The sequence below is a fragment of the Oncorhynchus masou genome, chromosome 6 (assembly GCF_036934945.1).
Source record: "Oncorhynchus masou masou isolate Uvic2021 chromosome 6, UVic_Omas_1.1, whole genome shotgun sequence".
In the NCBI taxonomy this organism is placed as follows: domain Eukaryota; kingdom Metazoa; phylum Chordata; class Actinopteri; order Salmoniformes; family Salmonidae; genus Oncorhynchus; species Oncorhynchus masou.
Window position 1 is genome coordinate 40,571,882 of NC_088217.1, and position 24,731 is coordinate 40,596,612.

At 42.8% G+C, this 24,731-nt stretch overlaps 1 protein-coding gene across 5 annotated transcripts in view; it reads right to left on the reverse strand.

Annotated features, from left to right (window-relative positions):
• Nucleotides 1-24,731, reverse strand: part of LOC135542061 (ankyrin repeat and SAM domain-containing protein 1A-like) — a 47,907-nt gene that overhangs the window by 18,865 nt on the left and 4,311 nt on the right. For 3 of the 5 annotated variants that reach the window (XM_064968690.1, XM_064968688.1, XM_064968686.1), the window contains exon 1: nt 2,429-3,048. In XM_064968690.1, the coding sequence (XP_064824762.1) occupies nt 2,429-2,908 (480 nt within the window). In that variant the 5' untranslated portion in view covers nt 2,909-3,048. Of the gene's footprint in view, nt 1-2,428; nt 3,049-21,088; nt 21,159-24,731 lie in introns of those variants that run through there. The other 2 variants (XM_064968689.1, XM_064968687.1) reach the window with 1 other exon arrangement.

Here is a 24,731-nt window from a genome sequence, read left to right on the forward strand (position 1 = left end):
TACCTTCTCCGCTATGCAATCTGTTTTCCGAGCTAGTCATGGGTGCACGTCAGCCACGCTCAAGGTCCTAAATGATATCATAGCCGCCATCAATGAGAGACAATACGGTGCAGCTGTATTCATCGACCTGGGTATTGACCTGGCCAAGGCTTTCAACTCTGTCAATCCCAATATTTCTTATTGGTAGACTCAACAGCCTTGGTTTCTCAAATGACTGCCTTGCCTGATTCATCAACTACTTCTTAGTAAGAGTTCAGTGTGTGAAATCGGAGGGCCCGTTGTCCGAACCTCTGGTCGTCTCTATGGTGGTGCCACAGGGTTCAATTCTCAGGCCAGCTCTTTTCTCTGTATACATCAATGCTGTCGCTCTTGCTGCTGATGATTCTCTGATCCACCTCTATGCAGACTACACCATTCTGTATACCTCTGGCCCTTCTTTGGACACTGTTTTAACTAACCTCTCGGCGAGCTTCAATGCCATACAACTCTCCTTCCGTGGCCTCCAACTGCTCTTAAATGCAAGTAAAACTAAATGCATGTTCTTCAACTGATCGCTTCCCGCACCTGCCCACCCGTCCAGCATCACTACTCTGGAAGGTCCTGACTTAGAATATGTGGACAACTACAAATACCTAGGTGTCTGGCAAGACTGTACACTCTCCTTCCAGACTCACATTAAGCATCTCCAATCAAAAATTTAATCTAGAATCGGCTTCCTATTTCGGAACAAAGCTTCCTTCACTCATGCTGCCAAACATACCCTCGTAAAACTGACCATCCTACCGATCCTTGACTTCGGCGATGTCATCTATAAAATAGCCTCCAACACTCTACTCAGCAAACTGGATGTAGTCTGTCACAGTGCCATCCGTTTTGTCACCAAAGCCCCATATACTACCCACCACTGCGACCTGTACGCTCTCGTTGGCTGGCCCTCGCTTCATACTCGTTGCCAAACCCACTGGCTACAGGTTATCTACAGGTCTCTGCTAGGTAAAGCCCCACCCTATCTCAGCTCCCTGGTCACCATAGCAGCACCCACTCGTAGCACACGCTCCAGCAGGTATATCTCACTGGTCACCCCCAAAGCCAATTCCTCGTTTGGTCGCCTTTCCTTCCAGTGTTCTGCTGCCACTGACTGGAACGAACTGCAAAAATCACTGAAGCTGGAGATTCTCATCTCCCTCACTAGCTTTAAGAACCAGCTGTCAGAGCAGCTCACAGATCACTGCACCTGTTCATAGCCCATCTGTATACAGCCCATCTATCTACCTCATTCCCATACTGTATTTATTTATTTTGCACCTTTTGCACCACAGCATCTCTACTTGCACATCCATCTTTTGCACATCTACCATTCCAGTGTTTTAATTGCCATATTGTAATTACTTCGCAACTATGGCCTATTTATTGCCTTAACTCCCTTATTTGCACTCACAGTATATAGACTTTGTTTTCTTTTTTTATTATTTATTATTGACTGTATGTTTTGTTCATTCCATGTGTAACTCTGTGTTGTTGTATGTGTCAAACTGCTTTGCTTGGCCAGGTCGCAGTTGCAAATGAGAACTTGTTCTCAACTAGCTTACCTTGTTAAATAAAGGTGAAATAAAAAATAGAAAAATAAAAAATCCTGCAGCAACAGGAAATGTGAATTATTATGTGGATTATAATGAATGGACATTTTTGTAGGGATTGAAAAAAAAATGTGTGTATCTAATCTGTGTAAATTGTGTAAATTACAAACTTTAGATGGCTTTTTAAACCTCAAATACACTACATGTTTGCATTTCCTGCTGAGCAGGAACATACTCAGCAACAAATGAGTGATCAAATTAAGATCCTGCATCTGTAAGAAGCACAAGGGATGTCATAATTATGAAACTTTCTGGTTGAAAACTGTTTTTCTGGCTGAAGTGGCATCAGTTAAAGATTTTTCAGGACTACAAAAATTTCATTTTTAAAAATCAGTATACAATTTGACCATGACATCACAATAGACAGTCACTACAGCATTAAGTCTCTACATCAAAAATGATTCATGCCTCTGAAAAAAAGGAATCTTAACTTTGCCACAATATATCTCATAGAATTGCAGTTGACGTTAGCAGAAATTGAAGTAATATCCATACTGTGGCCTCAACAGAGCCACTTGTCGTATCTGCTGATGATTGGCTGAGCTTTACTCTGTATGCTATCTGGCTGGGCAAGCATGGGGGTTGAGGTTATAGAACATAAATCAGCCTACCAAGATAGGTGGAATGGTCGTGACTGGGATTTTACTGTAAATGAGATGGCATGTTAATAGGTTTTGTTGTGCCATAGAAGGGAGATGGAAACTGGGAGAGAGAGAATAAGATGGATAGAGAAAGTGAAGAGGGAGAAAAGGAGATGGAAAGTAGAAAATATCTTAGACATGTTGACTCACCATGTAGCGTAGGTCGTCGAAGCCATTAAGCAGCAGCTTGCTCTCATACTGTGGCAGCCCCACATGCTCCAGCCACTCTCCCACGGGCTGGTCCAAGGCTTTGCTGCAGGCCCCATCTGCCGAGAGAGGGAAGCGCTTCAGCAGGGAGAAGCCGTTCAGCCGGTAGCAGCGGCACTCCGAGGACGAGACATGACATTGCCACATCATCCTCGGCCAGCACAGCCGAGTGCAGGAGCACCAACAGGGCAGAGGAGACAGGGTCCAGGCTGGGGGAGGGCAGCTCCCACAGAGCAGGAGGGGCCCGGCTACTCTTACACTGGAGATATAGTGGTGGAACCAGCCCGCCGTGATATACTGTACACCCACTGTCGTTACTGTGAGTGTTAATGTCAGGCAAGGGTAGAGGTAGAGTTGGATATGTAGACCCTTTGAATATTGATCACCACGTTCAATTGATTGAGCCAATCTGGCATCTTCCATAAAAATCTTTAGCTAATTACTGACATGAAAATTGATCCCTTTGGTAGGTACATCCTTGACTACAAAAAAAGTGTTTGTGACTTTGCCTATGCCTAAAAATGTGTCAATATTTCCAGTACACGAAGCACTAAACAAAATAACTTTCAATGCCACACAAAAATGATACAGAATTACTGGATACCACACTCCACATTGTGTCCTCTGTCCTGGTTAAACCATCATCATAATCCTTAAAACAGATTATATTCCACTAAAGTATGATAAACCACAGTAAATTACAGCTCCCAGAGTACACTTTGTAGCACTTGGTCACCTCTGTGTCAGTCCCATGGCTTTAGTGGACAACCTGTCTGAGAGCTCTGATGTGGCTCATTGAATAAAGGTATATCCATGATAAAGTAAGCTATTAATGTAATCTGGATCATGATATTCTCTATAGGATTATTTTCTTACTCCACAAATGGAATGAGAGTCCGATCTCATACACCAAAACTCAGGTCTCCCTTGTGGCTCCCGACTGTTGATGAAAAACTGATGGAATCAAATCAGAATTCAATTACCAGCCCATTGATAAAACTCCAGTCGCCTGCCCACCTGCTTGCCTGTGAAAAGAGGCTCTATGTCCTTGGTGTTCCCAGAGATCCTGGTGGTAAACCTGGTGCTTCCCAACATAGACACTCCTCTGGAGGCTGGCTCATTCAGAGAACATTCTTATATCTCACACCAGTAAATCCAAGCTCAGCTCCAACAGAGCGCAGGTGAACCTCTTGACTCTTGGCTGAGATTTCCACAGGACCACCTTGGTTCAGTTTTCCCCCTCCCCATCCGATAAACCCCCTCCACCCACCTGGCTCTCCCCCGCTGTGGGTACAGCTAGCTCCAGAAGCCCCTGTGCTCTGGGCAGAGGTTTGCTGCATCCCCTGTCTGATGCACGTACTGTCACAAAGAAGCTGCTCTCGGCTCACACGCTCTCCAAACTGCTTCCCTCACAGGGCATAACGTCCTGATGCTGGATACTCACGAGCCCAGAAAGCAGCCTCAACCGTGCCCTTCCTGCATGCACAACAGGCAGTCTTGATGCTCATCCCCTTTCCCAAATTCCTCAAGATTTCTCTTACCCTGTCCCTCTTGCTCTCTCTCTTCTGCTCTCTTTCTTGCTCTCTATCACATTCCCTCATTCACATAGTCTCAGTGCACTGCAGGGCTGTCGTATGTTGCCTAATAGAGCAGGGTACAGCTCCACGTATCAGCTCTCTCTCTGTTCCTTCCTCTACCTCTCTCTGGCTCACACTCTCACTATATCAATCCCCTCCCTCTCTCTCTACCTCACAGTCTCTCGCTCTCTCTCACCCTCCCTCTCCCTCTACTCATAGCCTCTCTCCTCTTGCTCACAGCCACTCTTACCCTCCTTCTCCCTCTACCACAGTCTATGTCTCTCTACTTTACCTCTACCATACAGTCTTTCTCTCTTCCCACCCTCTGCACTGATTAGAATTGAACAGAGGCCCTCTGATCTTGCTAGTGCAGAAAGGACACCACCATCAGAGGCAGGGAACAGATCTGGGAGCCCCAGATCACAGACCTCTGTACGGAATAAATATGGTATGTAGGTTTTTCCCCTTCTCCCGTTCTAAACTCAGCAGAAAAAGAAACATCCTCTCACTGTCAACTGCGTTTAATTTCAGCAAACTTAACATGTGTGAATATTTGTATGAACATAACAAGTTTCAACAACTGAGACATAAACTGAACAAGTTCCACAGACATGTGGCTAACAGAAATGGAATAATGTGTCCCTGAACAAAGGGGGGTAACAGTCAGTATCTGGTGTGGCTTTTCCGGTTCCGGTTGGAGCGAGCGGTCGCATCTACACTTCGGTCCGCAGGTAGTATAACTTTTCATTACATTTCGTTATAGTACAACGGTTTGATTTGTCTAATCTTAGCAATTTCTTCTTAGCCAGCTACATAGCCGTCTTTGTATCAACGACAATTGCATAATTATCGTATTTCGTCGTCCTAACGTATCTGCCCAGCAGCTAGCTAAGCAGCTAGCTAACATCCACTGTCCACTAGCACTGTAGAAACTATTACACTCAACTGAACGACTCGATTAGCGTAGTGTCAGCTAGCTACATAGTTGTCTTCGTATCCAAGATAATTGTGCAGTTTAGAGTGTGTAGACTTAGAGTGATTATCTTAATTTACCGAGGTTAGCTAGCCAGCTATTTGTCGTCCTTAACGTAGGAAATGCTGCTAGCTAGCTAGCCAACAGCTAGCCAACCTCTACCGAATTGAACTCTAACTACCCGGTCAACATTCCGCGTCGCTCCACAGGTAGTATCACATTTTCATTTCACTTCATTACAGTACAACGGTTTGATTTGTTTGATCGTAGCTAGCCAGCTACATAGCCGTCTTTGTATCTAAGACAATTGTGTAGTCTAGAGCGATTTTCTAGGTTAGCTGGCCAGCTATTGTCGTTCTTCTAACGTAGCTAGCCAGCTAGCCCCGAATAGCAGCACTGTAGTAACTATTACAGTACAACGGTTTGTTTTGTTTGATCGTAGCTAGCTAGCTACATAGCCGTCTTTGTATCTAAGACAATTGTGTAGCCTAGAGCGATTTTCTAGGTTAGCCAGCCAGCTATTGTCGTTCTTTTAAGTAACGGAACGCAATCAACCTTGCTAGCTAGCCAGCTAGCCCCCAAATAGCAGCACTGTAGAAACTATTACACTCGACGGAACGACTTGATTAGTGTAGTGTCAACATCGCAGCCACTACCAGCTAGCCTACTCCAGCAGTACTGTATCATTTCAATCATTTTAGTCAATAAGATTCTTGCTACGTAAGCTTAACTTTCTGAACATTCGAGACGTGTAGTCCACTTGTCATTCCAATCTCCTTTGCATTAGCGTAGCCTCTTCTGTACCCTGTTAACTATGTGTCTATCTATCCCTGTTCTCTCCTCTCTGCACAGACCATACAAACGCTCCACACCGCGTGGCCGCGGCCACCCTAATCTGGTGGTCCCAGCGCGCACGACCCACGTGGAGTTCCTGGTCTCCGGTAGCCTCTGGAACTGCCGATCTGCGGCCAACAAGGCAGAGTTCATCTCAGCCTATGCCTCCCTCCAGTCCCTCGACTTCCTGGCACTGACGGAAACATGGATCACCACAGATAACACTGCTACTCCTACTGCTCTCTCTTCGTCCGCCCACGTGTTCTCGCACACCCCGAGAGCTTCTGGTCAGCGGGGTGGTGGCACCGGGATCCTCATCTCTCCTAAGTGGTCATTCTCTCTCTCCCCTTACCCATCTATCTATCGCCTCCTTTGAATTCCATGCTGTCACAGTTACCAGCCCTTTCAAGCTTAACATTCTTATCATTTATCGCCCTCCAGGTTCCCTCGGAGAGTTCATCAATGAGCTTGATGCCTTGATAAGCTCCTTTCCTGAGGACGGCTCACCTCTCACAGTCCTGGGCGACTTTAACCTCCCCACGTCTACCTTTGACTCATTCCTCTCTGCCTCCTTCTTTCCACTCCTCTCCTCTTTTGACCTCACCCTCTCACCTTCCCCCTACTCACAAGGCAGGCAATACGCTCGACCTCATCTTTACTAGATGCTGTTCTTCCACTAACCTCACTGCAACTCCCCTCCAAGTCTCCGACCACTACCTTGTATCCTTTTCCCTCTCGCTCTCATCCAACACTTCCCACACTGCCCCTACTCGGATGGTATCGCGCCGTCCCAACCTTCGCTCTCTCTCCCCCGCTACTCTTTCCTCTTCCATCCTATCATCTCTTCCCTCTGCTCATACCTTCTCCAACCTTTCTCCTGACTCTGCCTCCTCAACCCTCCTCTCTTCCCTTTCTGCATCCTTTGACTCTCTATGTCCCCTATCCTCCAGGCCGGCTCGGTCCTCCCCTCCCGCTCCGTGGCTCGATGACTCATTGCGAGCTCACAGAACAGAGCTCCGGGCAGCCGAGCGGAAATGGAGGAAAACTCGCCTCCCTGCGGACCTGGCATGCTTTCACTCCCTCCTCTCTACATTTTCCTCCTCTGTCTCTGCTGCTAAAGCCACTTTCTACCACTCTAAATTCCAAGCATCTGCCTCTAACCCTAGGAAGCTCTTTGCCACCTTCTCCTCCCTCCTGAATCCTCCTCCCCCTCCCCCCCCCTCCTCCCTCTCTGCAGATGACTTCGTCAACCATTTTGAAAAGAAGGTCGACGACATCCGATCCTCGTTTGCTAAGTCAAACGACACCGCTGGTTCTGCTCACACTGCCCTACCCTGTGCTCTGACCTCTTTCTCCCTCTCTCTCCAGATGAAATCTCGCTTCTTGTGACGGCCGGCCGCCCAACAACCTGCCCGCTCGACCCTATCCCCTCCTCTCTCCTCCAGACCATTTCCGGGGACCTTCTCCCTTACCTCACCTCGCTCATCAACTCATCCCTGACCGCTGGCTACGTCCCTTCCGTCTTCAAGAGAGCGAGAGTTGCACCCCTTCTGAAAAAACCTACACTCGATCCCTCCGATGTCAACAACTATAGACCAGTATCCCTTCTTTCTTTTCTCTCCAAAACTCTTGAACGTGCCGTCCTTGGCCAGCTCTCCCGCTATCTCTCTCAGAATGACCTTCTTGATCCAAATCAGTCAGGTTTCAAGACTAGTCATTCAACTGAGACTGCTCTTCTCTGCATCACGGAGGCGCTCCGCACTGCTAAAGCTAACTCTCTCTCCTCTGCTCTCATCCTTCTAGACCTATCGGCTGCCTTCGATACTGTGAACCATCAGATCCTCCTCTCCACCCTCTCCGAGTTGGGCATCTCCGGCGCGGCCCACGCTTGGATTGCGTCCTACCTGACAGGTCGCTCCTACCAGGTGGCGTGGCGAGAATCTGTCTCCTCGCCACGCGCTCTCACCACTGGTGTCCCCCAGGGCTCTGTTCTAGGCCCTCTCCTATTCTCGCTATACACCAAGTCACTTGGCTCTGTCATAACCTCACATGGTCTCTCCTATCATTGCTATGCAGACGACACACAATTAATCTTCTCCTTTCCCCTTCTGATGACCAGGTGGCGAATCGCATCTCTGCATGTCTGGCAGACATATCAGTGTGGATGACGGATCACCACCTCAAGCTGAACCTCGGCAAGACGGAGCTGCTCTTCCTCCCGGGGAAGGACTGCCCGTTCCATGATCTCGCCATCACGGTTGACAACTCCATTGTGTCCTCCTCCCAGAGCGCTAAGAACCTTGGCGTGATCCTGGACAACACCCTGTCGTTCTCAACCAACATCATGGCGGTGGCCCGTTCCTGTAGGTTCATGCTCTACAACATCCGCAGAGTACGACCCTGCCTCACACAGGAAGCGGCGCAGGTCCTAATCCAGGCACTTGTCATCTCCCGTCTGGATTACTGCAACTCGCTGTTGGCTGGGCTCCCTGCCTGTGCCATTAAACCCCTACAACTCATCCAGAACGCCGCAGCCCGTCTGGTGTTCAACCTTCCCAAGTTCTCTCACGTCACCCCGCTCCTCCGCTCTCTCCACTGGCTTCCAGTTGAAGCTCGCATCCGCTACAAGACCATGGTGCTTGCCTACGGAGCTGTGAGGGGAACGGCACCGCAGTACCTCCAGGCTCTGATCAGGCCCTACACCCAAGCAAGGGCACTGCGTTCATCCACCTCTGGCCTGCTCGCCTCCCTACCATTGAGGAAGTACAGTTCCCGCTCAGCCCAGTCAAAACTGTTCGCTGCTCTGGCCCCCCAATGGTGGAACAAACTCCCTCACGACGCCAGGACAGCGGAGTCAATCACCACCTTCCGGAGACACCTGAAACCCCACCTCTTCAAGGAATACCTAGGATAGGATAAGTAATCCTTCTCACCACCCCCCCTTAATGATTTAGATGCACTATTGTAAAGTGGCTGTTCCACTGGATGTCAGAAGGTAAATTCACCAATTTGTAAGTCGCTCTGGATAAGAGCGTCTGCTAAATGACTTAAATGTAATGTAAATGTGGCCACCAGCTGCATTAAGTACTGCAGTGCATCTCCTTCTCATGGACTGCACCAGATTTGCCAGATCTTGCTGTGAGATGTTACCCCACTCTTCCACCAAGGCACATGCAAGTTCCCTGACATTTCTTGGGGTGAATGGCCCTAGCCCCACCCTCCGATCCATCAGGTCCCAGACGTGCTCAATGGGATTGAGATCCGGGCTCTTCGCTGGCCATGGCAGAACAGTGACATTCCTGTCTTGCAGCAAATCACGCACAGAACGAGCAGTATGGCTGGTGTCATTGTCATGCTGGATGGTCATGTTAGGATGAGCCTGCAGGAAGGGTACCACATGAGGGAGGAGGATGTCTTCCCTGTAACGCACAGCATTGAGGTTACCTGCAATGACAACAAACTCAGTCCGATGATGCTGTGACACACCGCCCCAGACCATGACGGACCCTCCAGCTCCAAATCGATCCCGCTCCAGAGTACAGGCCTCGGTGTAACTCTCATTCCTTCGACGATAAACGCGAATCCGACCATCATCCCTGGTGAGACAAAACCGTGACTCGTCAGTGAAGAGCACTTTTTGCCAGTCATGTCTGTTCCAGCGACGGTGGGTTTGTGTCCATAAGCGACGTTGTTGCCTGTGATGTCTGGTGAGGACCTGCCTTTCAACAGGCCTACACCCATCAGTCCAGCCTCTCTCAGCCTATTGTGGACAGTTTGAGCACTGATGGAGGGATTGTGCGTTCCTGGTGTACCTCGGGCAGTTGTTGTTGCCATCCTGTACCTATTCCTGCATGTGTGATGTTCGGATGTACCGATCCTGTGCAGGTGTTGTTACACGTGGTCTGCCACTGTGAGGACGATCAGCTGTCCGTCCTGTCTCCCTGTAACACTGCGTCTCACAGTACGGACATAGCAATTTATTGCCCTAGCCACATCTGCAGTCCTCATGCCTCCTTGCAGCATGCCTAAGGCACGTTCACGCAGATGAGCAGTGACTCCGGGCATCTTTTGGTGTTTTTCAGAGTCAGTAGAAAGGCCTCTTTAGTGTCCTAAGTTTTCACAACTGTGACCTTAATTCCCTACCGTCTGTAAGCTGTTAGTGTCTTAACGACCGTTCCACAGGTGCATGTTCATTAATTGTTTATGGTTCATTGAACAAGCATGGGAAACAGTGTTTAAACCCTTTACAATGAAGATCTGTGAAGTTATTTAGATTTTTACAAATTATCTTTGTAAGATAGGGTCCTGAAAAAAAGGGACGTTTCTTTTTTTGCTGAGTTTACATGGACAGTGATTTTGAAGCTTGGCTTCCCAGTGCTTAACAAGGGATATTAAAACAAAGACCATTTTCAAGCGCTAGCTTATTAGCAACTGGCTTTAACTCATTTACATTTCTCTTTGATGATAGGACTTGGGGGCAACGCATATTCAAGTCAGTGCAGCGCTCACTCACACATGCACACACACACCTACGCACACACTCGCACGGACGCACACATACACACAGTGCTTTAACAGAGTGACTCTCATACTGTCAAACATAGTGACTCTCAAGTCCTTGTCATTCGATACCCCCCATTCTACAAGATGACAGGAGAGACATATTCCATTAGCTTCTGTTTTCATGTTAGCACATATCACAAATAAAACAGTTGATGCATGACGTTTACAGGTCAGATTACTGCTGGAATCATACAGTGAAATGCAACAGGAAGATACAAAATGGGCACACAGACATCTATTGACATAAGTCCAAATAGGCATTAGCACCCACCTACGCAGGGCTGCTTACTGCTTCCATCACTGGTGTTATCTGGATGCAGCTGCAGGCATAGAGTAATTATTCAGGCTTTCAGTCTGCCTGTGAACACCTTACACATCACATCCCCAGCCAGCTGGCCAGAGGAGGTTACAGAAGCAAAGTGAGGAGCAATCGATTGAGCTCCTGCCGTAATTGGCCAGCTGTGACCCAATTGCTGTGCCTTAACGATCAGGTAAAGGTCAGGGCCCATATTCACAAAACCTTCTTCTTCACTGCAATATTTTCCTTAACTATAGACTTAGAAAGTTGAGCAATGTTTCTATTCCTCAAAAAGGTTATTGGAAATGTTCTTGCATTATTTCTTATGTTTCTCCTTTAGCAAAATGTTCGGAAGAAATTAGATTATTGAAAAGAAAGCTCTTGGATTTGCTCTTGGAAATGTTTTCAATTCCAAGATAGCTAAACCCTTGTCATAAACTCAGGGCAGTGAGAAAATAAGCTAATGGAAGCAATTGTTTAATTCACTCACAAACTTCATCTGAAAGTTTCAGTATTAATATTTGAAACTCAAGAGCATGTTTTAGAATTGTAATCTCAGATGGAAATATGCTAACATGATTGCCATTGCTAGCTAAAAAGCTAGCTAAATTGGTTGCCTAGCGAGAATCATCTTAAGAAGATATTTAAGAAGTTTGTAAGAAGATATTTGAGAGGTTCGTAACAAAATCATGAAATCTTAAGATATTGTGGAGGAATGCACTTACAAACTATCTTATGAACTGCCTATTTTTTTTCTTAAGAAGCCTCTTATGTTTTTGCCTAAGAAGTGTTTTGTGAATCTTGGCCCTGTCTTTGTGGCCACACATCCAAGCGAGCAAGAGCTGACGCTTATAATTCATAATCAAGAACAGACAGCCCTTCTATTAGACACACTCTGAGATAGAGAGAAAGGGAGGGGGAGAGAAAAGGAGAAGACAGAAAAGAGACACACAGAAGAAGATGAATAGTGAAGGTGATGAAATGTGCATGTGGGGGAGATAAGATGGTAATGAAAAATAGGAAAGATTGGAGAACACTCATTATGTTTCAGTCAGACCCCTCTCCTTTCCCCCTCCCCCCCAAACTTCACCCATGTCAGCTCCTTTACTATATCACTCAAACAATGCCTGTATAAAATACCAGCCCTCACCACCCAATTACAGCCATTCATTTGGGACGACAACCCCTCCCAGGGACCAGCGGGCCTAATTACTGACTGACAGAGGGTCACTCCATCGCTCCTGTTACTGTTAGGGGGAACTGGGTCACCAGCTCAGCCTGGTAAATGTGTCTTGACATCCAGTTTGGGCTAGTGTGCTTTTGCATATGGAACGAGAAAGCTACCTAGGTCTAGACTTGGCTCAGAGGGAAACCAGACAGACCTATTTAGGGAGAGGTAAACGCTCTACTGCCTAGATGAAGCACTGTCTATTTTATCGGCGTGAAAGGAATGTTTGCTCCCTGTCAACACATCAACAACTCTACCAAAATGAGCCGCAGAGTTGAATTAATTCACGGGAACGGAAGACGGACTCTATTCCTTTGAACGTCAGAAGAATGGCATACACAAACTGAGCTGCAGGATGTCTCCTGTGTGTTGTTAGGAAAGCTCTCTCTCTCTTTCCCTGCTCCCTTTTAAGCTCATTTACTCAATGCTCATGTAACAGACAATTGAAGCACCTTCAAACCACAAATGCAAACAGCACAATGCTTAAGCATTCAAAATGCCACATGGAATTGCAGGGATGTTTCTAGAGGAAACTTGGCACAGCAGTCTCATATTAAAAAAATCGTATAGTTTAGAATTAATTAGCACAACTTGGCTCCAGGCCATCCCTGGGAAATGATATATGGCGAGAGGGGGATGGGAGGAATGGGAGAGAGAGATGGAAGGAATGTGGGAAAATTGAGCTATTTTACAATGGTGGGATAAGGGAGGGTAGAAGAGTGACAATTTGGCTTCTCCCTCCCTCACTCATTCTCTCCCCTCTCTCCCTGGGTCCAATTCCAATGACAGTGTAATAAGCCTGAGTACAATCAGGAGATAAAATCAGCAAGCTATGACTCAGCTAAATCTGTGACAGGCTCCTGCTAAGTCCTCTGTATGACAAATGTAAATACAGAACTAGTGTAGTAGCACCATCTACATCAACAAACACATCAATTACCGTATTTTCCAGCCACATTACGTAGAGTACAATAACCTCAGCTTTGAAAAGAAAAGGAAATTAAAATAATATCCAGTGGTATTGAGTAATTGGGATACAATACATATTTTTAAGTGAAGGAGAGGAAAAACTAAATTGGTGAGTTTTATGACTAATGATAATAAATGATGTGTCAAGGATAATTTATGGACGTTATGACTGAGGCCTGTTCGGTGTAATGGGCACACATCGTCAGAGGGAGGCAGCTGTGCTGTATGATGTCATGAAAAAGACCACAGCACAGTCAGCCTGCAGTGGGTAGCTAGCTATTTCTGCAAATTAATTCATAAGATACTGTACATTAGGCCCACCTACAATACATGTTACAACATTAAGCCTAAAGAGTGTCATTATCAATATGAGTTTGACAAAAAAATCCTCAAAGCAAAATGACCCATACTTCACTGAGGTACATAGTCTTATAGAGGGATCTAAGCGAGGCTGTTGTGCAATGGAGATACCATATATCAAGTTGGGAATGTAATCTAAACAAATTCAGCCATTGCCAGTTGGCTTCCCCCTGAGCACAGCCTGAAGGACAGACTCGATGAAGCAGAGCATCAATTCAGCCACTATTGAGACACAGCACAGGAAAAATGACAGTCAAGTGAGTTTTAAATTAGATTTATTTTAAAGTGGAAATACACTTCACCCCACAAAAAACCCATACAGATGACATAAGTTGCACACACAACTAATGACATATTGGATTGTTTCGATTTATGGGGGAAACAAATCTTCATATATTTTTATTTGATTTTATAGTACTTTGGGGGGGGGGGTAGATCAGCTTTAATATTTCAGATAGATTGTGGGTACTATCAATTTAATTGTTCACATAATTTCTAATCCCAATATATATATATATTTTAAATTATTAAATTATTAGAATTAATATTATTAATACATTTATTATTTTTTTCCCCCCAACCCCTAACCTGATTGGAGAAAACTAATGGACAACAATACTTCTACTGCTACTTACAGCTATTTTCGCTCACATTTAAGGTACATAAATATATACATACATATATATACATACATATATATACATATATATACACATATACACATACATATATACATATACATACACACATATATATATACATAAACATACACACATATATATATATATACACATACATATACACATATATATACACATATATACACATACATATACACATATATATACACATACATATACACATATATATACACATATATATACACATATATATATATATATATATATGTGTATATGTATATATATGTATATATATATATGTATATGTCTATATATGTATATATATGTATATGTATATGTATATATATGTATATGTATATATATATGTATATGTATATATATATATATGTATATGTATATATATATGTATATAATTTTGCACGCCCAATTTTTCAGTTTTTGATTTGTTAAAAAGGTTTGAAATATCCAATAAATGTCGTTCCACTTGTTGTTGATTATTCACAAAAAATACAGTTTTATATCTTTATGTTTGAAGCCTGAAATGTGGCAAAAGGTCGCAAAGTTCAAGGGGGCCGAATACTTTCTCAAGGCACTGTACATATGAGATGAGTATGTAAACAAAGTGGCATAGTTAAAGTGGCTAGTGATACATGTATTACATAAAGATGCAGTAGATGATATAGAGTACAGTATATACGTATACATATGAGATTAATAATGTAGGGTATGTAAACATTATATTAGGTAGCATTGTTTAAAGTGGCTAGTGATATATTTTACATCATTTCCCATCAATTCCCATTATTAAAGTGGCTAGAGTTGAGTCAGTGTGTTGGCAGCAGCCACTCAATGTTAGTGGTGGCTGTTTAACAGTCTGATGGCCTTGAGATAGAAGCTGTTTTTCAGTCTCTCGGTCCCAGCTTCGATGCACCTGTACTGACCTCGCCTTCTGGATGATAACGGGGTGAACAGGCAGTGGCTCGGGTGGTTGTTGTCCTTGATGATCTTTATGGCCTAATTGCAAAATGGTTTTCTAATTGTCAATTAGCCTTTTAAAATAATAAACTTGGATTAGCTAACACATCGTGCCATTGGAACACAGGAGTGATGGTTACTGAAAATGGGCCTCTGTACGCCTATGTAGATAGTCCATAAAACATCTGCAGTTTCCAGCTACAATAGTGATTTACAACATTAACAATGTCTACACTGTATTTCTGATCAATTTTATGTTATTTTAATTGACAAAAAATGTGCTTTTCTTTAAAAAAAACAAGGACCTCTCTAAGTGACCCCAAACCTTTGAACGGTAGGGTATATATTTTTTCTATCAGTACATTGGAGTTTAGCCATATTATTAGCTATAATATTAGATATGCCTTTTCTGGAGGATGAAATTGAAATTGTACCCAACTCTGTATGACTTCTTTTTAAAAGGACGATACTTTAAAAAGGGATCCATTGTCAATCCACCTAAAATGTAAAGTTTTCATCTGCAAAAAGGCAAAGAGCCCAATCTTAAACAATGGATGGGCCTCTCAGTCGAAAACCAGTTTGGATTTAGATACAATTTTGGTACAATGGAGGCTTTATGAGAGAGATTTAAAGCCTTTACTATCAAAACTCCTTTTCACTATGTAAATATGCTCATTTAACTTCGTCTGGTTTCCCATTCCCAATAAGTGAAATATTTTTGTTCTCGCATGGTTTGAAAAGGACTCTCCCGGAGTCAAGAGAGCCATGAAGAAATATGTAAACTGTGATATCACTAGACAATTAATCAGGGTAATCTTCATGTATATGGATAGGTGTTTCCCTCACCACATTTTCAAGATTCTATCTATTTTGTAAAGTTTTCTATCAAAATGTATTGTTGCAACTTCGCACAACTTTCTAGGATATGTACACCAAGCATATCGACTTTACCACCCACCCATTTAATCAGGAGACCACATGGCAATTTAAAGTTTGTGCCTTTTAGAGACCAAATCCTTAATATAGTACACTTATCATAGTTGGGCTTTAGTCCAGAGAAACTGGAAAAATGATCCAGTTCCTTAATGAGGCCCTTCAAGGTTGAAGATTGAGGACTCAAGAGAAAACTTGAATCATCTGAGTACATTGATACTTTTGTCTGTAATCCAAACATGTTTAGCCCTTTAATGTTATCATTAGCTAACAGTTCAATGGCCATAATAAATGGGTATGGCGACAGAGGGCAACCTTGTTTTATACTTCTTGACAATTCAAAGTTATCAAAGAAGTAACCATTATTTATTATTTTACATATAGGGTTGTTGTACATTACTTTAACACATTTTATTAAAGATTCTCCAAAGTTGAAAAATCCAGGCACTTGTAAACAGATTCTAGACATACTGTATCAAAGGCTTTCTCAAAATCTGCCATAAAGATTATACTGTACCTGGTTTCCCTGCACTCTCATTGTCTTCCATTATTTCTAGTAGTTGTCTAATGTTGTCTCCAATATATCTTCCTTTTAAGAATCCCGTCTGATCGTGATGAATTGTTGTACATAACTGGTAGGACCTTTTTTATTCTATGAGCAATACGTTTTGCCAATAGTTTTGCTTCGCAACATTGAAGGGGCCTCCAATTTTTTTATGAGACGGGGTCTTTGTATTGCCTCCCTGGCTCCTGCTTCAGTAGGAGAAAAAATCAGTCCCTTTGTTTGTGTGTCCGACAACAGTCTGCCATTTATATATGAGTAATTAAAACATGATAGTCATGGATATGTCAGTAGTTCATAAGAAGTTGTACATATCTCTATTGGAATGCAATCAAGACCAGGGGTTTTCCCCATCTGATAGAAATCAATTGCCAACCATAGCTCGTCATGTGCAATTAATACTTCACAACAATATTTTTTTTTCTGTTGCAGATAGTTTAATCTATTTTTGGGGGGAGAAGGATATCACAAAAATCATCGTCAAGTGAGGTTGAAGAAACTTGACAAAAGAACAATTGTTTAAAAAATTGTACTTCCTCATTAAAAAAATCTCTGTTGGTGAGATAAAGATTTCTCCATCGTTTGCAAAAAAAACATTTGTAGGATCTTTTTGGTTGTGTTTCTATATTGAAGGTTTAGAAAAAACTTTTTTGCAGTTCTCCATCCAATTTGCTCAGTTTTGTTTATAAAGATGAAACCTTTCTTTCCTGAATAAGTTCCTCAAACTCGTTTTGTTTCGCATCTAGATTATTTAGTGCTTATGTATTACATTTATCTACACCATTGATGTGTAATGTTAGATTTTCAATTTCTGTTGTAAGTCTTTTGTCCATTGACCGATAACATTTTTGTTTTTGGGATGAAAGTTGAATTGAATGGCCTCTAAAGGCACACTTAAAGGCATCCCATATGATAAGTGGGTCCCATGAACCTGTATTGTTCAACAAAAAGTATGTTATGAATTCCTTCGTTTTTGGTAAGAAAGTAGTGTCAGTCAATAATCCCTGGTTAAATTTCCAATATCTCTGTCCTCGCGGAAAGTTTGTCATTGCTACAGTTGAAGTTTACATACACCTTAACCAAATACATTTAAACTCAGTTTTTCACAATTCCTGACATTTAATCAGAGTAAAAATCCCCTGTCTTAGGTCAGTTAGGATCACCACTTTAATTTTAAGAATGTGAAATGTCAGAATAATAGTAGAGAGAATGATTTATTTCAGCTTTTATTTCTTTCATCACATTCCCAGTGGGTCAGAAGTTTACATACACTCAATTTGTATTTGGTAGCATTGCCTTTAAATTGTTTAAGTTGGGTCAAACGTTTTGGGTAGCCTTCAACAAGCTTCCCACAATAAGTTTGGTGAATCTTGGCCCATTCCTCCTGACAGAGCTGGTGTAACTGAGTCAGGATTGTAGGCCTCCTTGCTTGCATAAGCTTTTTCAGTTCTGCCCACAAATTTTCTATAGGATTGAGGTCAGGGCTTTGTGATGGCCACTCCAATACCTTGACTTTGTTTTCCTTAAGCCATTTTGCCAGAACTTTGGAAGTATACTTGGGGTCATTGTCCAAATGGAAGACCCATTTTCGACAAAGCTTTAACATCCTGACTGATGTCTTGAGATGTTGCTTTAATATATCCAGATAATTTTCCTTCCTCATGAAGCCATCAATCTTGTGAAGTGCACCAGTCCCTCCTGTAACAAAGCACCCCCACAACATGATGTTGCTCCCCCTGTTCTTCACGGTTGGGATGGTGTTCTTTGGCTTGCCTCCCCCTTTTTCCACCAAACATAACCATGGTCATTATCGCCAAACAGTTCTATTTTTGTTTCATCAGACCAGAGGACATTTCTCCAAAAACTATGACCTTTGTCCCCATGTGCAGTTGCAAACCATAGTCTGGCTTTTTTGTGGCTGTTTTGGAGCAGTGGCTTCTTTCTTACTGATCGGCCTTTCAGGTTATTTTGACATAGGACTGGTTTTACTGTGGATATAGATACTTTTGTACCCGTTTCTTCCAGCATCTTCATATGGTCCTTTGCTGTTGTTCTGGGATTGATTTGCACTTTTTGCACCAAAATACGTTCATCTCTAGGAGACAGAATGCGTCTCCTACCTGAGCGGTATGATGGCTGTGTGTTCCCATGGTGTTTATACTTGCATACTATTGTTTGTACAGATGAATGTGGTACCTTCAGACATTTGGAAATTGTTGCCAAGGATGAACCAGACTTGCGGAGGTCTACAATGTTTTTTTCTGATGTCTTGACTGATTTATTTAGATTTTTCCATGATGTCATGCAAAGAGGCACTGAGTTTGAAGGTAGGCCTTGAAATACATCCACAGGTACACCTCCAATTGACTCAAATTATGTCAATTAGCCGAGAAGCTTCTAAAGCCATGCCATAATTTTCGGGAATTGTCCAAGCTGTTTCAAGGCACAGTCAACTTAGTGTATGTAAACTTTTGACCCACTGGAATTGTGATACATTGAATTATAAGTGAAATAATCTGTCTGTAAAAAATTGTTCGTAAAATTACTTGTGTCATGCCCAAAGTAGATGTTCTAACCGACTTGCCAAAACTATTGTTTGTTAACACAAATTTGTGGAGGGTTTGAAAAAAGAGTTTTAATGACTCCAACCTAAGTGTATGTAAACTTCCGACTTCAACTGTATATGGAGGGATATGTTGATGATCTGATCACATTCAATTCTTAAATCAATACCTTTTTCACTTTTGGCACCATAGAAAAGGATACCAGAAAATTATCAATCCGACGAGCTTGATTAAGTCTCCTCCAAGTATATCTTATGAGATCCGATTTTTTGAGCCTCCAAATAACCGTCAATTCCAACGTATCCATAATTACCATAATCTCTTTGAGCGCTAGAGGGTGATAGTTGGTAGTATTACATTTACATTTACATTTACATGATAGCCTTTATGGTCTATTTAAGTACTTAAAAATGTGTTGTAGTCCCCTATCATTACAATAGAGTTATTTGTATCTTGGAGACTAATTTGATTGTTATAAATATTTTGAATCGTCATTATTATTATTATTATTATTATTATTCGGTCCATATAGATTTATTAGCCATAACTTTTTATCTTCAAGTAGTACATTCAAAGCAATCCATCTTCCTTTTGGATCTAGTTTAACAGATTGCACCTCAAGATCTAGATTGTTTTTTATAAGAATTCTATCACCTTTTGAATTCCTTAGCACCGTGACAGAAATAGATTTGACCATCCCACTTTTTTCCCAAGCCACTTCATCAGAATGTACCGAATGATACATTTCCTGTAAACAATAAATAGCGCAATCCTTTTCCTTTAACCATGTAAAAACTGCTCTTCTTTCCCTATTATCGCCAAACCATTGGAATTATAGCTTGCTATACTCAATTCACCAATTACCATGTTGGACTCTATTTGAAAAACTTACCACTATCCTAGTCACCATTTTGAGATACTTATCCATACCTACCAGTGCCACCAGAATCAATACCTGTCTGTTATCCATGTAGCTGTACCATGATAGATGCCCTGCTAAACATACTGTAGCCCCAACTGGCTCTAAGTAGACCTCTAGTTATCCTACAATTTCCCTCCTGCAAAAACCTTCCCCTTCCCAAGTAGAGATGTCGTCCCTGTCACTGAGAGACCACCCCCGTACACATAGATCCTAGGGTCCTTAAGAGGTTGGGACACTTGAAAAGAGCACAAAGTGACACTTACAGAACAAAACCAGGTTAGTAGCTATAAGCATGTCTAACCTTTTCGCCTCGGTTATACTATACGTAATTATTTAAATTTTAATCGCATACATTTATTCCTTCACACAATTGAAAAATAATAATGTAGGCACTTCCTACAAAGGATTGTTATCTTTATCAAGGACAAGCAGTAGAAAATCAACATTTAGGCATGCAGAAATTATTTATTTTATATTACAGCTTGTGATTCCATCCTGTATGGTCCCTAACATCATTACTCTATAGAAACGTCTGTTTGATGCATACAAGCACACGCCCCATCCACACATACACATCTACACCTCTCCCCTTCCACCAATACCACCACCTACACACTCGCACAGGCCCTCATGCACACACATACACAAACAGTTGTTTCATCCCCAGAGCCTAGCTCAAGAGTAGACTTGCTATGTGAATGCATAGACCATTGTAGTTGTTTGAGAGGCGTACCAAAATTGAGCAGGGATGGTAAGATTTGATAAGCCAATGTATATTCCTGGCTGATGGAGATTGGATACCCCCTTCCCCAAAACACACACTCACGCTGGTCCCCTGTGGAGACCCTTTTTCCCCGGCACCCCCTATGCAGTCAGACCATTATGATGCTGTGCTGCCAAGGCCACAGTATTCTGCCCCCTCCCTGATTGTCAGAATGTGACCATCACCCAAAGGGTTACAGCCAGTGTTCCCAGCACTGCCACTACCTTGGTGGGGTAATCCACCACAATTCGCACCGGCTATCATTTACGTCTTAGATAATAGGGTTGTTGGCTGTTAGTCGAAGACACATCGAAGACAAATTCTACCTGTAATGAAGGTTAACCCTTTACCAGAACACTCTATCACAAGGCTGACATACAGCTTACTGCAGCATTTACCTACATGAAGGTATTCAAGACAATACAAATAAATAACATTTACCTGGGGATATGCACTGCTTGTCATTGGACGATTCGATGCCTGCTCCAATCAGGTTCATTATCTTGTCAATCTGAGGAGGAGCAGCAGAACAAACCAGATATGGTTACCCTAAGATTCAACAATAGCACTATTAAACATATTCATCATTTCCACAACACAAATAAATGTAATATAGTATATTTTCAGAGTCTGTAACCTTATCCTTTACTGCTAACATTTCTTAAGACAGGCCAAATCCTTGATTAATAAGCTTCAACATTTGCTCATACATCTCATGTCTGTATGTCACAGACAGTGTAATGTTGATTGAACATGGAGGCTGACAGAGGAGGAGGGATGAAGATGGAGGAGGGTTGTTTAAGAGTAACATGCTGACCACACCGCTTGTGTCGCGTGTGCGAGCATTGCAAAATAAATGTACACAAACATGTTATTCAATCATTTCTCCCACACTGCTCGCGTGCGTCAACAAGTGTCTACATAGCCAGGTGCTAAAATAGAACTTGTTTCTATTTGTGACGTTTGCGCGCCGCAAGTCCCGCCTCACCCATCTCCTCATTGGTTTTTATGAGCATATTCCCACATGGGTGATTGAAAAATGTACTGAGGTCCACACTCCTGTTGGTGGTGGTAATGCACCTTAAACTTGTTTGCCAACTGCCAAACAAAGTCCAATGAGGAAGAAGAATCCTAAAGGAGAGATTACTAGAAACAAACTTGGTTTACCCTTTTATCTGTGGATTAATTGTCGGAGGAGAGGGCCTTGTGCATTTCAGGTGAAATAACAACCCAATGTTTATATCCCAGGACAAATTAGCTAGCAACAGCAAGCTAGCTAGCTAAATTGCCATAAATGTTTGATGCTTTTCAACCTGCCACCAAATTTATATAGTTGGTTCAGAGTTAATTTTGATATTCCAACCTGCGTGCCCTGATCATGTCTGGTGTGGGTGGACAAAATCATCATGCGCACGTGGACACGTGTGCGGACGCATGTGCGCGGACGCATGTGCGCGGACGCATGTGCGGACGCATGTGCGCGGACGCATGTGCGCGGACGCATGTGCGCAAGCGGTCTGGTCAGCATTTACACAAAAATGTTGGTAGCGTTTTAATGGTCATTCACACTCCCTCCACCACTCAGCAAAAACACAGCGGGGTAATAGGGTCACTCCCAATTTAAAGCATTTGAACCTTGTGTGCACGAAGCACAGGGGAAAGTGGCAGGGCAAATAGATCTCTGCAAAATGACCTTTATGAGATTAATAAATAAGGCTCTCTGCCCCTTCTCTGAACAGAAAGGGAAAACATGCAGTATACAGAGAGAAACAACAAGTCTGCCTGGGGGTTAACACAGAACAATACAGCAGATTATGGACCTAAACTTCTTCTCTCTTGAAAAAGAAAAGATCATAATGTATCTTAAAAGCAAAGTCAAGAAGAATATTGCAGTAATATTGCACAGTTTAGCCTTGTATTTTTGTGTGAGAACTGGTGTGACATTCTCCAGCACCCTTTCCTCTAGACAGACTGGGATTATGGGAAGAGAGCTTCTCAGAGCCATGGAGGGAGCTAACTGTACACTATCTGTTCAAGTGGTAGCTAATGCCATAATACAGTGCTATCCTGTGATTAAATCTGCATTGTATACAACTATAAGAGGATGAAAATCTGAATTTGCTTTCACTAATTACACTGGAGACAAATATAGGGCTATTTGATGCAATATTTAGTATTTGAGAATTCCTATGCACTTTGCTAGTGGCATAAACACTCAGGAAAAGCCTTGATTCATTTAGAAGTCAGACACGTGGGAAGCATGGCAGCTCCCTACAGTGATACAACCTTACATATTCCACTTTGAATTAACCCAGTTACATTCTATATCACACACATACCAGCACCACATTGCCCATAGTGCACCTTATCTCGGCCCAAAAGCAGCTTTTTGAGGAATTCCATCTCATTACAATTAAAGAGGTAGATTATTTCAGCCCGAGAGTAATAGAATTAAGGCTACATAACTGTCCCACATCATCACTCTTTCCAGATGTGCAGGACATCAGTTGAGAACAAATCGGTGGAAAATATGTACAAAAAACTAGTCAATGTAGCTATCATAACGCATAACATAATAGATTATTTTTCAAACTGAATTGTGAAATGTCTTACAGTAGAATGCACATATGCACTATTTTCCAGTAAGCTCTTGAGTGGCAAGCCTTTGATTAGTTTGACAATGAGTGGGAATAATCAAGTATGGTGACTGGAGGTTGACCAATTCATCGGAATGGCCGATTAAATAGGGCTGATTTCAAGTTTTCATAACAATCGGAAATTGGTATTTGTGGGCGCCGATTTTGCCGATTCTTATTTTGCATTTTTTTTATACCTTTATTTAACTAGGCAAGTCAGTTAAGAACACATTCTTATTTTCAATGACGGCCTAGGAACGGTGGGTTAACTGCCTTGTTCAGGAGCAGAACGACAGATTTTCACATTGTCAGCTCGGAGGATCCAGTCTTGCAACCTTACAGTTAACTAGTCCAACGTTCTAACCACCTGCCTCTCATTGCATTCCACGAGGAGACTGCATGTTACTCGAATGCAGTAGAATCCAAGGTAAGTTGCTAGCGAGCATTAAACTTATCTTATAAAAAACAATCAATCAATCATAATCACTAGTTGGCCTCCCGGGTGCCGCAGTGGTTAAGGGCGCTGTACTCCAGTGCCAGCTGTGCCACCAGAGACTCTGGGTTCGCGCCCAGGCTCTGTCGTAAGCGGCCGCGACCGTGAGGTCCATGGGGCGATGCACAATTGGCCTAGCGTCGCCCGGGTTAGGGAGGGTTTGGTCGGTAGGGAAATCCTTGTCTCATCGCGCACCAGCGACTCCTGTGGCGGGCTGGGCGCAGTGCGCGCTAACCAAGGTTGCCAGGTGCAATGTGTTTCCTCCGACACATTGGTGCGGCTGGCTTCCGGGTTGGATGGCGCTGTGTTAAGAAGCAGTGCGGCTTGGTTGGGTTGTGTATTGGAGGACGCATGACTTTCAACCTTCGTCTCTCCTGAGCCCGTACGGGAGTTGTAGCAATGAGACAAGATAGTAGCTACTACAACAATTGGATACCACGAAATTGGGGAGAAAAATGGGTCATATTCAACAACAAAAAATTATAATCACTAGTTAACTACACATGGTTGATGATATTACTAGTTTATCTAGTGTGTCCTGCGTTGCATATAATCGATGCAACGCTGGGGGATGATTTAACAAAAGCACATTTGCGAAAAAAGCACAATCGCTGGACGACTGTACTGAACCATAAACACCAATGCCTTTCTTAAAATCAATACACAGAAGTATATATTTTGAAACCTGCGTATTTAGCTAAAATAAATCCAGGTTAGCAGGCAATATTAACCAGGTGAAATTGTGCCACTTCTCTTGCATTCATTGCACGCAGAGTCAGGGTATATGCAACAGTTTGGGCAGCCTGGCTCATTGCGAACTAATTTGCCAGAATTTTACGTAATTATGACATAACATTGAAGGTTGTGCAATGTAACAAGTATATTTAGACTTATGGATGCCACCCGTTAGATAAAATATGGAACGGTTCCATATTTCACTGAAAGAATAAACGTT